Source organism: Cyclopterus lumpus, chromosome 21, assembly GCF_009769545.1.
Source record: "Cyclopterus lumpus isolate fCycLum1 chromosome 21, fCycLum1.pri, whole genome shotgun sequence".
In the NCBI taxonomy this organism is placed as follows: domain Eukaryota; kingdom Metazoa; phylum Chordata; class Actinopteri; order Perciformes; family Cyclopteridae; genus Cyclopterus; species Cyclopterus lumpus.
This window is the reverse complement of record NC_046986.1, coordinates 3093481-3106410: the sequence shown is the minus strand read 5'-3', so window position 1 is coordinate 3106410 and position 12930 is coordinate 3093481. Positions and strand designations below refer to the sequence as shown.

Here is a 12930-nt window from a genome sequence, read left to right as displayed (position 1 = left end):
TCCAGGTACTAAACACGTCCCGCCTCCAGGTACTAAACACGTCCCGCCTCCAGGTAATAAACACGTCCCGCCTCCAGGTACTAAACACGCCCCGCCTCCAGGTACTAAACACGTCCCGCCTCCAGGTACTAAACACGTCCCGCCTCCAGGTACTAAACACGCCCCGCCTCCAGGTACTAAGCACGTCCCGCCTCCAGGTACTAAACACGTCCCGCCTCCAGGTACTAAACACGCCCCGCCTCCAGGTACTAAGCACATCTCGCCTCCAGGCACTAAGCACATCTCGCCTCCAGGCACTAAACACGTCCCGCCTCCAGGTACTAAACACGTCCCGCCTCCAGGTACTAAACACGTCCCGCCTCCAGGTATTAAACACGTCCCGCCTCCAGGCACTAAACACGTCCCGCCTCCAGGCACTAAACACGTCCCGCCTCCAGGTACTAAACACATCCCGCCTCCAGGCACTAAACACATCCCGCCTCCAGGCACTAAACACGTCCCGCCTCCAGGTACTAAGCACATCTCGCCTCCAGGTACTAAGCACATCCCGCCTCCAGGCACTAAACACGTCCCGCCTCCAGGTACTAAACACGTCCCGCCTCCAGGTACTAAGCACATCTCGCCTCCAGGCACTAAACACGTCCCGCCTCCAGGCACTAAACACGTCCCGCCTCCAGGTACTAAACACGTCCCGCCTCCAGGTATTAAACACGTCCCGCCTCCAGGTACTAAGCACATCTCGCCTCCAGGTACTAAGCACATCTCGCCTCCAGGTACTAAACACGTCCCGCCTCCAGGTATTAAACACGTCCCGCCTCCAGGCACTAAACACGTCCCGCCTCCAGGTACTAAGCACATCTCGCCTCCAGGCACTAAACACGTCCCGCCTCCAGGTACTAAACACAACCGCCTCCAGGTACTAAACACGCCCCGCCTCCAGGCACTAAACACGTCCCGCCTCCAGGTACTAAACACGTCCCGCCTCCAGGTACTAAACACGCCCCGCCTCCAGGTACTAAACACGTCCCGCCTCCAGGCACTAAACACGTCCCGCCTCCAGGTACTAAACACGTCCCGCCTCCAGGCACTAAACACGTCCCGCCTCCAGGTACTAAACACGTCCCGCCTCCAGGCACTAAACACGTCCCGCCTCCAGGTACTAAACACGTCCGCCTCCAGGTACTAAACACGCCCCGCCTCCAGGTACTAAACACGTCCCGCCTCCAGGTACTAAACACATCCGCCTCCAGGTACTAAACACGCCCCGCCTCCAGGTACTAAACACGTCCCGCCTCCAGGCACTAAACACGTCCCGCCTCCAGGTACTAAACACGCCCCGCCTCCAGGTACTAAACACGTCCCGCCTCCAGGTACTAAACACGCCCCGCCTCCAGGTACTAAACACGCCCCGCCTCCAGGCACTAAACACGTCCCGCCTCCAGGTACTAAACACGTCCCGCCTCCAGGTACTAAACACGCCCCGCCTCCAGGTACTAAACACGCCCCGCCTCCAGGCACTAAACACGCCCCGCCTCCAGGTACTAAACACGTCCCGCCTCCAGGTACTAAACACGCCCCGCCTCCAGGTACTAAGCACATCTCGCCTCCAGGTACTAAACACGTCCCGCCTCCAGGCACTAAACACGTCCCGCCTCCAGGTACTAAACACGCCCCGCCTCCAGGTACTAAGCACATCTCGCCTCCAGGTACTAAACACGTCCCGCCTCCAGGTACTAAACACGTCCCGCCTCCAGGTACTAAACACATCCGCCTCCAGGTACTAAACACGCCCCGCCTCCAGGTACTAAACACGTCCCGCCTCCAGGTACTAAACACGTCCCGCCTCCAGGTACTAAACACGTCCCGCCTCCAGCTACTAAACACGCCCCGCCTCCAGGTACTAAACACGCCCCGCCTCCAGGTACTAAACACATCCCGCCTCCAGGCACTAAACACGCCCCGCCTCCAGGTACTAAACACGTCCCGCCTCCAGGTACTAAACACGCCCCGCCTCCAGGTACTAAACACATCCCGCCTCCAGGCACTAAACACGCCCCGCCTCCAGGTACTAAACACGCCCCGCCTCCAGGTACTAAACACGTCCCGCCTCCAGCTACTAAACACGCCCCGCCTCCAGGTACTAAACACATCCGCCTCCAGGTACTAAACACGTCCCGCCTCCAGGTACTAAACACGCCCCGCCTCCAGGTACTAAACACGTCCCGCCTCCAGGTACTAAACACGCCCCGCCTCCAGGTACCAATCTCCTTCTGCAGGATGAAGCAATAGTGTGGAAAGGTCCCGGAAGGAGCAAAAACAAATGTGTTTTTGTCTTACAAGTTCTCTTAAATGTCTTAAATTTACATATGCAAATGAGGCCTTATCTCATCCAATATATTTCCAGAACATAAATCTGATCATATTAGAGTAAAAGAAGGTGTGTTTTGGATGTTTTAGTAAATTTAACAATGTTTTGCCTTTTTTAAATTTATTTTTTAACTTTTTCTTTATTTCCTTTTGGTGGAAGTCTGTCTTTTTTAGTTAAACAGATATTAAATCAATAACATATTAAATACAACAGGGTTTCTTTAGTTTTAGTTTAATTTTGAGGTGTTAACTTGGCTCCGTTGGTTCTGCATCCACAGGTCTCCGTGCAGAAGGTGTGTGTGACGGACGGGCCGAGGTGAGCATCGCTTAAAGGCTTTCGATGTTTCATTTGTATTCCTGCAATCTGAATTAATTATTAATGAGTTAAAATAATGCAGTAAAGCATCTGGATTCATTCTGTAATGTTTCTCTCAGAGAGTTCAGCCTGGACGTGTCGGTGGAGATGCCCAATAAGATCACCGGCCTGCAGTGCGTCACCCACAAGGTCAAGATTAAGGTAATTACACACATATATATATATATATATATATATATATATATATATATATATATATATATATATATATATATATATATAACAGGTCTTAACAATTGATAATTTGGGAAAAGAAGCAAAAATGCAAAACAAAAGTATTTCACAATATTCTGAATGCCTTAAATAGTCAAATTGTGTGTGTGTGTGTGTGTGTGTGTGTAGAGGACGGACTGTAAGGCGGTGGTGAGTGTGCTGCCAGGAGAGGTCATGGGTCAAGACGGGTTCGAGCTGTCAATCACTCTGGCTGAGGTCCACCTGCCCAGGATGTGGGTGGAGGAACACCCCGACAAGGACAGCCAGGTCTCTCTCGCTCTCTCTCTTTTTATTTCGACAGTGCAGAATAAAACTAAACAAATATGTACAAATATGTACTTAAGTATATTTCCTGAAATCACACTTTGTGTCTATTTCATCTTAAACTTAAATGTCTCGAGTTGTTCTTTCTTCAAGATGTGCTTTAACATAATGAAATTATAAATGTGTTTTTGGTTAATTTTGCCAACCAAAATGGTACTTTTGATTTATTATTATTATTATTATTATTATTATAATAAATCTAATTAAATGTAATAACGACATAAATAAATCAAAAACATTTTTTATTTTTTTTTTATCAATAACTAAATAATATATATATATATTTTTAAATAATAATAATAATCAAGTAAAACTAAATAAATGCATGTAAATGTAAATGAATCGGTCTGCACGTCTTACTTGTTTGTTGTTTATTGTTTACGTGCGTCTCTCTCCTCCAGGCCAGCATGTTGGTGTTCTACCCAGACTTTGAAGTGGACTCCGGTCCGGCCTCCGATGAGGTGGTCCTGCTGGTGGACTCGTCCGAGTCCATGAGGGGCGAGCCGCTCCGCGCTGCCCGGAGGATCGCCCGGCGGGTCCTCGGGACCCTCGACCAGCACCTGCGGCTCAACGTCGTCTTCTTCGGCACGAGTCAGTTTGATCCTTTTTTTAAAAAAATATGATTTAGAAGTTATTGTTTGCGTAAAGAGTAAAAGTAAGTAAAACGATATTTTCCGCGCCCGTCAGATCACACGGAGGCGTTCTTGGCGGCGCGGCCGCTCGCCGAAGCTCGGCCGGCGGCCGAGAGCTTCATCAAGGTAGAGCTTCAAAGACGGGGTTTGATATCCGGTTAAACGTTTTATTTAATATGAATTATTTCACACGTAGTCTTCTGGGTAATTCAATCAGAAGCCAGGTACATTTAGTTAATGAATCAAGAGGCTCTGAATTCACACTAAGTACACAACAAAGTGTTTTTAGTTGATTAGTACATTTATAAAATATACAGTAATCACATCATAAGATGTATTTTTATTGTCACATGCACAGTACAATTAAAATCTCCCTTTGCTAGCAACAGAATTAAAGAGACATTCATTCTTTTTAAATATGGATGCGTTTTTTTTATGTAATGTCTGCAGAATGGGAATATTAACTTTTATTTATATAGAAGAACAGGAGAAAACGCCCTTATTCCGACTCGAGAGTGCTTATTACTCCAATGTTTCTGGTTTTAGAGCTAACCTTCCTTCAAGTGGAACATTTAAGGATGTTTTTAAGGGTGTAATCACAAGTGGGAGGCTCACTCTGCCCCCTCTCTCCCTCCCACCAGCTCTCCTCTCCAGTAGGGGGCAGCACTGAGCTGTGGCGCCCCCTGCGGGCCCTCAGCCTGCTGCCTCCGTCCCGCGGCGTCAGGAACCTGCTGCTGCTGTCGGACGGCCACCTGCAGAACGCAGAGCTCGCCCTGCGGCTGCTGCGAGACGACGCTGGGCACAGCCGCCTCTTCACCTGCGGCCTCAGGTGAGGTCAAGAGGTCACAGGGGTCACCACTCGACTGTCAAATCACATTATTTACATTTGCCTCCAGCCCAATTGGAGCTTCTATGGGCTTCTTTCAGATTTCTACGACATTTTTAAATGTACGTTTTTCTTTTTCAGCCCGACAGCCAATCGGCACATGCTGAGAGCCTTGGCCCAGGCAGGGGGCGGAGCCTTTGAATACTTCGACACAAAAACCAAACACAACTGGGCAGACAAGGTGAGAGTGATTACTCGCAGGTAATGCTACAGTTCACGCAGATTGTTTTATGGTTAATGGATTATAATGAAACGAGAGAGGTCATAACACACTTGAAAGACGGTTCTCACGTTCTCACGTTCTCTCACCTTGTTCTCTCACCTTGTTCTCTCACCTTGTTCTCTCACCAGGTGGCGCGCCAGCTGAAGCGCATGGCGTCTCCCGGCTGCAGCTCGGTGTCGGTGAAGTGGCAGCAGTTCAACCCAGCGGCGCCCCCTCCTGTTCAAGCCCCCAAGCTGCTGCACGCTCTGTTCAACGACTGCCACACTCTGGTTTACGGCTTCGTGCCGCACTGCACCCAGGTACACAGGTCGGGTACAGGTACGCAGGTCGGGTACAGGTACGCAGGTCGGGTACAGGTACGCAGGTCGGGTACAGGTACAGGTACGCAGGTCGGGTACAGGTACGCAGGTCGGGTACAGGTACAGGTACGTAGGTCGGGTATAGGTACAGGTACGCAGGTCGGGTACAGGTACAGGTACGCAGGTAGGGTACAGGTACGCAGGTCAGGTACAGGTACGCAGGTCGGGTACAGGTACAGGTACAGGTACGCAGGTCGGGTACAGGTACGCAGGTCAGGTACAGGTACGCAGGTCAGGTACAGGTACGCAGGTCAGATTCAGGTACGCAGGTCAGATTCAGGTACGCAGGTCAGATGCCCGATGGCAAACCTATCACACCTTACATGTAAGTGTATTGTTTTAAATCTCAGTTAAAGCTGCAGGCAACTATTTTTTATCAATTCCGTTTCTTTCGTTTAGTTTAAAATACCCGAAACTAGCTGGAGGCGGAGCCTCCAGTGCACGTGGAGGCGGAGCCTTCCACAAAAAAAACAAATTAAGCCGATGATTCTCGAGGATACGTTTTGTTTTCGGCCCTCAAATCTTCGTCGAGCTTCAATTCCGTTTATTTCGTTTGGTTTAAAATACCCGAAACTAGCTGGAGGTGATCTTCCAGATCGTGACCCAATAGGCAGAAACACAACAACAACAACAACAACATTAAATTCACCATGAGACTAAAAAACTACAAAACCAGCCATCAAATATCTGTGCCTTGTTTTTCTATTTTTATTCATAAATGATCGTTACATCACGCAGGCCACCCTGCTCGGAAATCTGAGCGGTCAGGAGATCAAAACCATGGTGTCGACCAGTGAGCTGCAGAAGACCAAGGGCACGGTAAGAACACACACACACACACACACACACACACACACACACTCAATTGTCTCAACAGCACCTGCTGTAAATGTTAATCTAGCGTGGAATTCAACTTTAATTCCTTGAGTCCGTCATGTCAGAATAAAACACACGCATCATAACTCGTTTCTATTATGACGCGCGTGTGCGTGTGTGCGTGTGTGTGCGTGTGTGCGTGTGTGCGTGTGTGTGTGTGTGCGTGTGTGCGTGTGTGTGTGTTCAGTTTCTTCACAAGCTCACGGCGAGGGCCCTCATCAGGGACTACGAAGACGGGAGCCTGGACAGCGACGAAGCCGAACACGAGGTGCTCGCCGGGTCGTGAAAATCTTCTCCTCTCGAATCGGTTTTGAGGAGTCGGAGTCGACCTCCCGCAGAATCTTTTAATTAATTAATTAATTAATTCCTTCTCCAGGGGAAGAAGGCGGAGCTGAAGCGCTTCATCGTGCAGCTGAGCACCGAGTTCTCCATCCTGTCGCAGTTCACCAGCTTCGTGGCCATCGAGGAACGGGTTCGTCTGCGCTCGTAAACCGTCGACGCCCACTCTCCGCCCCCTTTTTGCACCCTGCGACTGCGAAACACTCGTCTGCCTTTTTGTTTTTAGGACTCGGGGCGAGTCGAGGTGGGCTTCACGGACATCCCCGAGTTGATCTCGCAGGAAGACGTGGACTTCCTCCCCTACATCGGCTGGAGTTCTCCTCGGGATGCTGAGGGGGTGGAGGAACCTATGGATATGGATGTGGACCTGGACTATTGGATGGTACGGTCACCATGGGGGGGAAGGAGACCTCATGCTCACCTCACATTCACGTTTATGATCTGCATTCGTCTCTGTGTTATAGGGAGATGAGGAGGAAGAATGTGGTGCGGCAATGTCACACGAGTTTGATGAGGTTGATGATGATGATGATAATGAGGATGAAGAACGTGCTGAGGTAAGGTCACAAGGTGTCACCATGGGGGGGAAGGAGACCTCATGCTCACCTCACATTCACTATCACGTTTATGATCTGCATTCGTCTCTGCGTTATAGGGAGATGAGGATGAAGAATGTGAGTTTGATGCGGTTGATGATGATGATGATGATGAATGGGCTGAGGTAAGGTCAGGCGAGGATGATGAGGATGAAGAACGTGCTGAGGTAAGGTCACAAGGTGTCATCATGGAGGGGAAAGGAGAGCTCATGCTTTGTTGATTTATTCATTATCACGTTTATGATCTGCATGTGTCTCTGTGTTATAGGGAGATGAGGATGAGGAGGATGAAGAATGTGCTGTGGTAAGGTCACACGAGGTTGATGAGGAGGATGAGGATGATGAGGATGAAGAATGTGCTGAGGTAAGGTCACACAGTCATCATGGGAGAGCTCATGCTTTGTTGTTCTGATTTATTCATTATCATGTTTATGAGCTGCATTTGTCTGTGTTATAGGATGATGATGATGATGATGATGATGATGATGATGATGATGAATGGGCTGAGGTAACGTCACAAGATGAGAGTGAAGGATGTGCTGAGGTAAGGTCACACAGAGTCATCGTGGAGGAAAAGGACGTTTTGTTGTTGTTGTTGTTTACTAATTGTCTTTGTTGTCTCTCTCCTGTTGTAGGAGGACAAACAACCCGTCTTTCCACATTATGAACACATGGTTAGTCCCAAACTGCAGTTTTATATTTAATATTTTGGGGGGGGGGGGGGGTAGAGCTGCTGTTTAAGAATCAGGTTTAATGTCTTAAGTCGGTTATTCAAATAATACACAAATAAATAAACAGACAATAGATTTAATAACCCGTCGTGTGACGTTTGAGTCGAGCTCCCAGCAACGTAATTCGTGGAATCGTGTGTCCGTCAATATTTAGTGTGAAACTAACCAATGAACACTCAGGAACTCACTAAGGACCTCCCACCTTACGCTTCGGTTCGCTCTGAGTTTATATAACAAAATCCGTCTTTGTGGGAGAAAAAGGTTGTTCAGTTTTTAATTCAGCGAGCAGAAAAAAATAGACTTTCGTGTTTTCTTTGTCTCCTTTTTTTTTGTAGAGTTGTTTTCTGGAAATGGACACGCTTCCCCATGTGGTTGCTCCGCCTCCTCCTCCTCCTCCTCCTCCATTCCCAGTGTTACCAGGGCAACCCCAACCTTCAGGCCTCTCCTTCCATCCTCCTTCTCCTCCTTTTTTGCCACTCAAACAGAACCTTCTTTCAATCTCAGGACAGACGCCTGTCAATCAAAGAGGTCCAGCAGGAGCTGCCGCTCTCCACGACTTCATGGGAGGAGTCGGAGAACCCAAAGGCTCCCCTTTCGGCTCTCAACAACAACAACAACAACAACAACAACACCAACTAAAACAACAACCACAACAACGAGCCTTTCCGCTCCGAGCCGGCGGTTCCGGTGTCTCCCGAGAAGGTTCCCTCCTCAGAAGGTCTCGAGGTGCTTCAAGACGGAGCGGTCGACCCGCCGAAGGTCCGTCTGCCCGCTTCACGATGGAGGAACCTTTGTCTCTGCGCCGCCCTCCAGTGCACGTGGAGGCGGAGCCTCCAGTGCACGTGGAGGCGGAGCCTTCCACAAAAAACCAAACCAAGCCGATGATGCTCGAGGATACGTTTTGCTTTCGGTCCTCAAATCTTCATCAAGCTTCTCGGTGAGTCGCAGAAAAATGTTACTTAAAAAAAAGAAAAGAAAGAAAGAAAGAACACTAAAATCGTCTACATGTGAACTGGAGTCCTCCACCTGTGTGTGTGTGTGTGTGTGTGTGTGTGTGTGTGTGTGTGTGTGTGTGTGTGTGTTTACATGTCTGTGTTTTTACATTTCTGTGTGTGTGTTTACATGTCTGTGTTTGTGTGTTTACATTTTTGTGTGTGTGTTTACATGTCTGTGTTTGTGTGTTTACATTTTTGTGTGTGTGTTTACATGTCTGTGTGTTTACATTTCTGTGTGTGTGTGTTTACATGTCTGTGTTTGTGTGTTTACATTTCTGTGTGTTTACATTTTTGTTTGTGTGTGTGTTTTTACATGTCTGTGTGTTTACATGTCTGTGTTTGTGTGTTTACATTTCTGTGTGTTTACATTTCTGTGTGTGTGTGTTTACATTTCTGTGTGTTTACATTTCTGTGTGTGTGTGTTTACATTTCTGTGTGTTTACATTTCTGTGTGTTTACATTTCTGTGTGTTTACATTTCTGTCAATCAAAGCGGTAGTCCGGCCAGTCCAGCAGGAGCTGCCGCTCTCCACGACTTCATTGGAGGAGTCGGAGAACCGGTCCTGAAAGAAAAGTACAAGAAAAAAAGAGGAGTGGCTTTCATGAGCCTTTTGGGAGCGCCGGCCGAATGTGAGACCTTGTCCTCGGCAGAACCGCCATCGGGGATTTGGCCCCCGGGACCCAAAGGCTCCCCTTTCGGCTCTCAACAACAACAACAACAAATAAAACAACAACAACTAAAACAACAACCACAACAACTGTCTGGTTATTATTCTGGAGCAGCGTACAAACCAGCTTTTCCGCTCCGAGCCGGTGGTTCCGGTGTCTCTGGGATGGAACTAGCACCACAAGAACCACAACAACAACAACAACTAAAACTACAACCACAACAACCACAACAACAGTCTGGTTATTATTCTGGGATGGATCCGATGCCGGTTGGACGTGGAGAAGCATCCAAACCAGCTCTTCAGATCCAATCTGGCCTGAGTTCAGGTTTTGGTTTTAGTTTCGGTGGCTCTGGGATGGAACTAGCACAACAAGAACCACAACAACTAAAACTACAACCACAACAACCACAACAACAGTCTGGTTATTATTCTGGAGCAGCGTACAAACGATCTTTTCCGCTCCGAGCCGGCGGTTCCGGTGTCTCTGGGATGGAGGACTGTTCCCTCCCCAGAATGTCTCGAAATGCTTCAGTGCACGTGGAGGCGGAGCCTCCAGTGCATGTGGAGGCGGAGCCTTCCACAAAAAACCAAACCAAGCCGATGATGCTCGAGGATACGTTTTGTTTTCGGCCCTCAAATGCTCATCAAATTTCTCGGTGAGTCGTAGAAAACACTAAAATCGTCTACATGTGAACTGGAGGTTGTTTCTGTGAGTCCTCCACCTGTGTGTGTGTGTGTGTGTGTGTGTGTGTTTACATTTCTGTGTGTGTGTGTTTACATTTCTGTGTGTTTACATTTCTGTGTGTGTGTGTTTACATTTCTGTGTGTGTGTGTTTACATTTCTGTGTGTTTACATTTCTGTGTGTGTGTGTTTACATTTCTGTGTGTGTGTGTGTGTGTGTGTGTGTGTGTGTGTGTGTGTGTGTGTGTGTGTGTGTGTGTGTGTGTGTGTGTGTGTGTGTGTGTGTGTGTGTGTGTGTGTGTGTGTGTGTGTGTGTGTGTGTGTGTGTGTGTGTGTGTGTGTGTGTGTGTGTGTGTGTGTGTGTGTGTGTGTGTGTGTGTGTGTGTGTGTGTGTGTGTGTGTGTGTGTGTGTGTTAATAGTGTCAGGAAAGCGGCTCCTGAAGCGCTGCAGGTCAGATGGACAAACATCTTCCAGATGCAACATTCGGTAAGATAAACAACAACAACATATACATGTATGCTACACCACTACAAGTACTAATACCACACTGTGTGTGTGTGTGTGTTGCAGGAGGGCTACTGGGAGTTGACCACCGAGCTCGGTGAACTCGTGGACTTCAACGTGGACCTCTTCGCCAACGACTTCCTGAAGAACAAGGGCATCCGGTCTCTAGGTGAGGACTCGAGAAGGTCGGCTTTATGCCCGTTGTGGAGGAACATATTCATATTTATATTTAAAGTCAGATGTAACATGTTACATTGACCTTAACACATATTTCAATCATACTTCTTGGTGGTTTTAACTGCATTTTATTAACCTAACAGGGGGAAGATTTCTTAAATGCGTTCCCTTTCCCAGTCTTTACCTTTAGTGTAAGTACTTTGAATACATGAGGAACACCTCTGAAAAACGTTTAAAATATAAATAAAAAATGTCCCTTTACATCCCTTTGAACCCCAAAACCCGCTGGCGGGATGAAAAAGCATGTTTTATTTAAACAATCCCCAAATCTGCGCCGTTTATCGCAGCCAGAAGCTGTAAAAACATCATTATTGTCAGAATACCGACGGTCCTTGAACACATCATGTGTGACGACCGCTTCCGTCAGAAAAAATACATTTAAAACATTGAAATAAACCGTTTATTGTCACCAGATTCTGTAAAAAACATAACATTCCGAGCAATATATACATGTGCGTGTGCGTGTGCGTGTGCGTGTGTGTGTGTGTGTGTGTGTGTGTGTGTGTGTGTGTGTGTGTGTGTGTGTGTGTGTGTGTGTGTGTGTAGGTGTGAGAGCCCACACAGACATCCTGAGGCTGGTGGCCACCCTTCTGGTCCTGCAGCTGATGAGGGTCCAGTCTCTGAAGGAGGGCAAACTGCTGCGCACCCTCTTCAGCCTGGAGGACTCGTCTCTTCCCAGGTCGGTCCACAACCACTCGACGCCGATAAATACAAACTCCCTCAAACGCCTCACAATGCAAACGTTGTCATTAAACTGTCCAATGACCCTTTTTAAAGTAAAAACCTCCCTTTTTTGTTGCTCCAGGCCCGCGCAGTGGGAGGAGGTGAAGCGGGCGGTGGACTGGGTCTGCTGGGCGGACCGCCAGTACCCGTGCGTCTACAGCCGGCTGGAGTTCGGTCTGAGCTGGGAGACCTCCACCCGCCAGCTGCTGGGCTTCCAGGGCTTCCAGGGCCTCCCGCCCTCCTCGGCCCTCACGAGTCTGAAGCTCCAGAGGGCCGATCGGCGTGTGCTGGGCTTCTAAACCCACCGAGTGGGAGGAATTCAAACCGCTCGGGGGGGGGCGATATCATCTTTTATTTTTACATTGATATATACACACATTTATTTGGTTTACTTACCTGAAGCACTTCGACCTGTCGGTGTGTTTATTTGCTCTTAAATCAGAGGAGTCAAGTTGACTTTCTGCCGTTTCTTTAATGGGTTTGGTGGGTTTTAGAGGGAGATTTCTTACACTTCTTAGCCGCGTACGCCAATTCTGGCTTCAACATACACGTGTGCGTGTGTGTGTGCGTGTGTTACGCACACGCACACACACGTGTATGTTGAAGCCTTCGCAAAGACAAGACAGTGCAGTCCCGGATGATCTCATCTTAGACTCAAACTGAAGTTGGATTGAGACCCATTGGGCTGCACAACAAGATAATCACATTTATTTGTTGTTAATCTTGAGATCACGATTATTCATTGATGGTTTAAAAAAAAAATATTTAGGGACACAATATTGTTATGGCACTGCTTCCTCTTCATGAATGTGCTACATTCCTGCCAACGTGCACACATGTGCATCAAAACAAGAGCATCTTTATAAAATGCAAAAAGAAATTGTACAAAAAATTTGGAAAAAAGTAGCCCTGTACTCAAAATTGTACTTAAGTAAAAGTATTTCATATTTTTAACTAAATGTGCTCATTACTCATTGTTCCCTGTCAGTGTTTTACTAAAATATATATATATATATATATATATATATATATATATATATATATATATATATACATACACTTCCTCCTTCAGTTTGTCACAACAGTAGAAATATAAAGTTGCATAAAATGGGAGTAATCTGGTAAAGTACCTTGAACTTGTAGCTAAGTACAACACTTCAGTGAATGCACTCGCAAGCGGATGTTTTATCTAAATA

At 47.5% G+C, this 12930-nt stretch overlaps 1 protein-coding gene across 4 annotated transcripts in view; it reads left to right on the top strand.

Moving 5' to 3' along the window:
* The window catches only part of parp4 (poly (ADP-ribose) polymerase family, member 4), a 25165-nt gene extending 12539 nt beyond the window's left edge, over positions 1 to 12626 (top strand). Inside the window, exons 19-41 of one of the 4 annotated variants that reach the window (XM_034561092.1) lie at positions 2646 to 2683; positions 2803 to 2884; positions 3086 to 3223; positions 3682 to 3871; positions 3968 to 4038; positions 4554 to 4741; positions 4880 to 4979; positions 5150 to 5320; positions 6119 to 6199; positions 6444 to 6524; positions 6633 to 6728; positions 6822 to 6977; positions 7060 to 7152; positions 7460 to 7495; positions 7529 to 7534; positions 7649 to 7735; positions 7827 to 7865; positions 8258 to 8859; positions 9410 to 10243; positions 10690 to 10756; positions 10841 to 10943; positions 11558 to 11690; positions 11817 to 12626. In XM_034561092.1, coding sequence (XP_034416983.1) covers positions 2646 to 2683; positions 2803 to 2884; positions 3086 to 3223; positions 3682 to 3871; positions 3968 to 4038; positions 4554 to 4741; positions 4880 to 4979; positions 5150 to 5320; positions 6119 to 6199; positions 6444 to 6524; positions 6633 to 6728; positions 6822 to 6977; positions 7060 to 7152; positions 7460 to 7495; positions 7529 to 7534; positions 7649 to 7735; positions 7827 to 7865; positions 8258 to 8859; positions 9410 to 10243; positions 10690 to 10756; positions 10841 to 10943; positions 11558 to 11690; positions 11817 to 12033 — 3609 coding nt within the window. In that variant the 3' untranslated portion in view covers positions 12034 to 12626. Of the gene's footprint in view, positions 1 to 2645; positions 2684 to 2802; positions 2885 to 3085; positions 3224 to 3681; positions 3872 to 3967; positions 4039 to 4553; positions 4742 to 4879; positions 4980 to 5149; positions 5321 to 6118; positions 6200 to 6443; positions 6525 to 6632; positions 6729 to 6821; positions 6978 to 7059; positions 7153 to 7459; positions 7557 to 7646; positions 7736 to 7826; positions 7866 to 8257; positions 8860 to 9409; positions 10244 to 10689; positions 10757 to 10840; positions 10944 to 11557; positions 11691 to 11816 lie in introns of all 4 variants that reach the window. The other 3 variants (XM_034561091.1, XM_034561090.1, XM_034561093.1) reach the window with 3 other exon arrangements.
* The last annotated feature ends 304 nt before the right edge of the window (positions 12627 to 12930 follow it).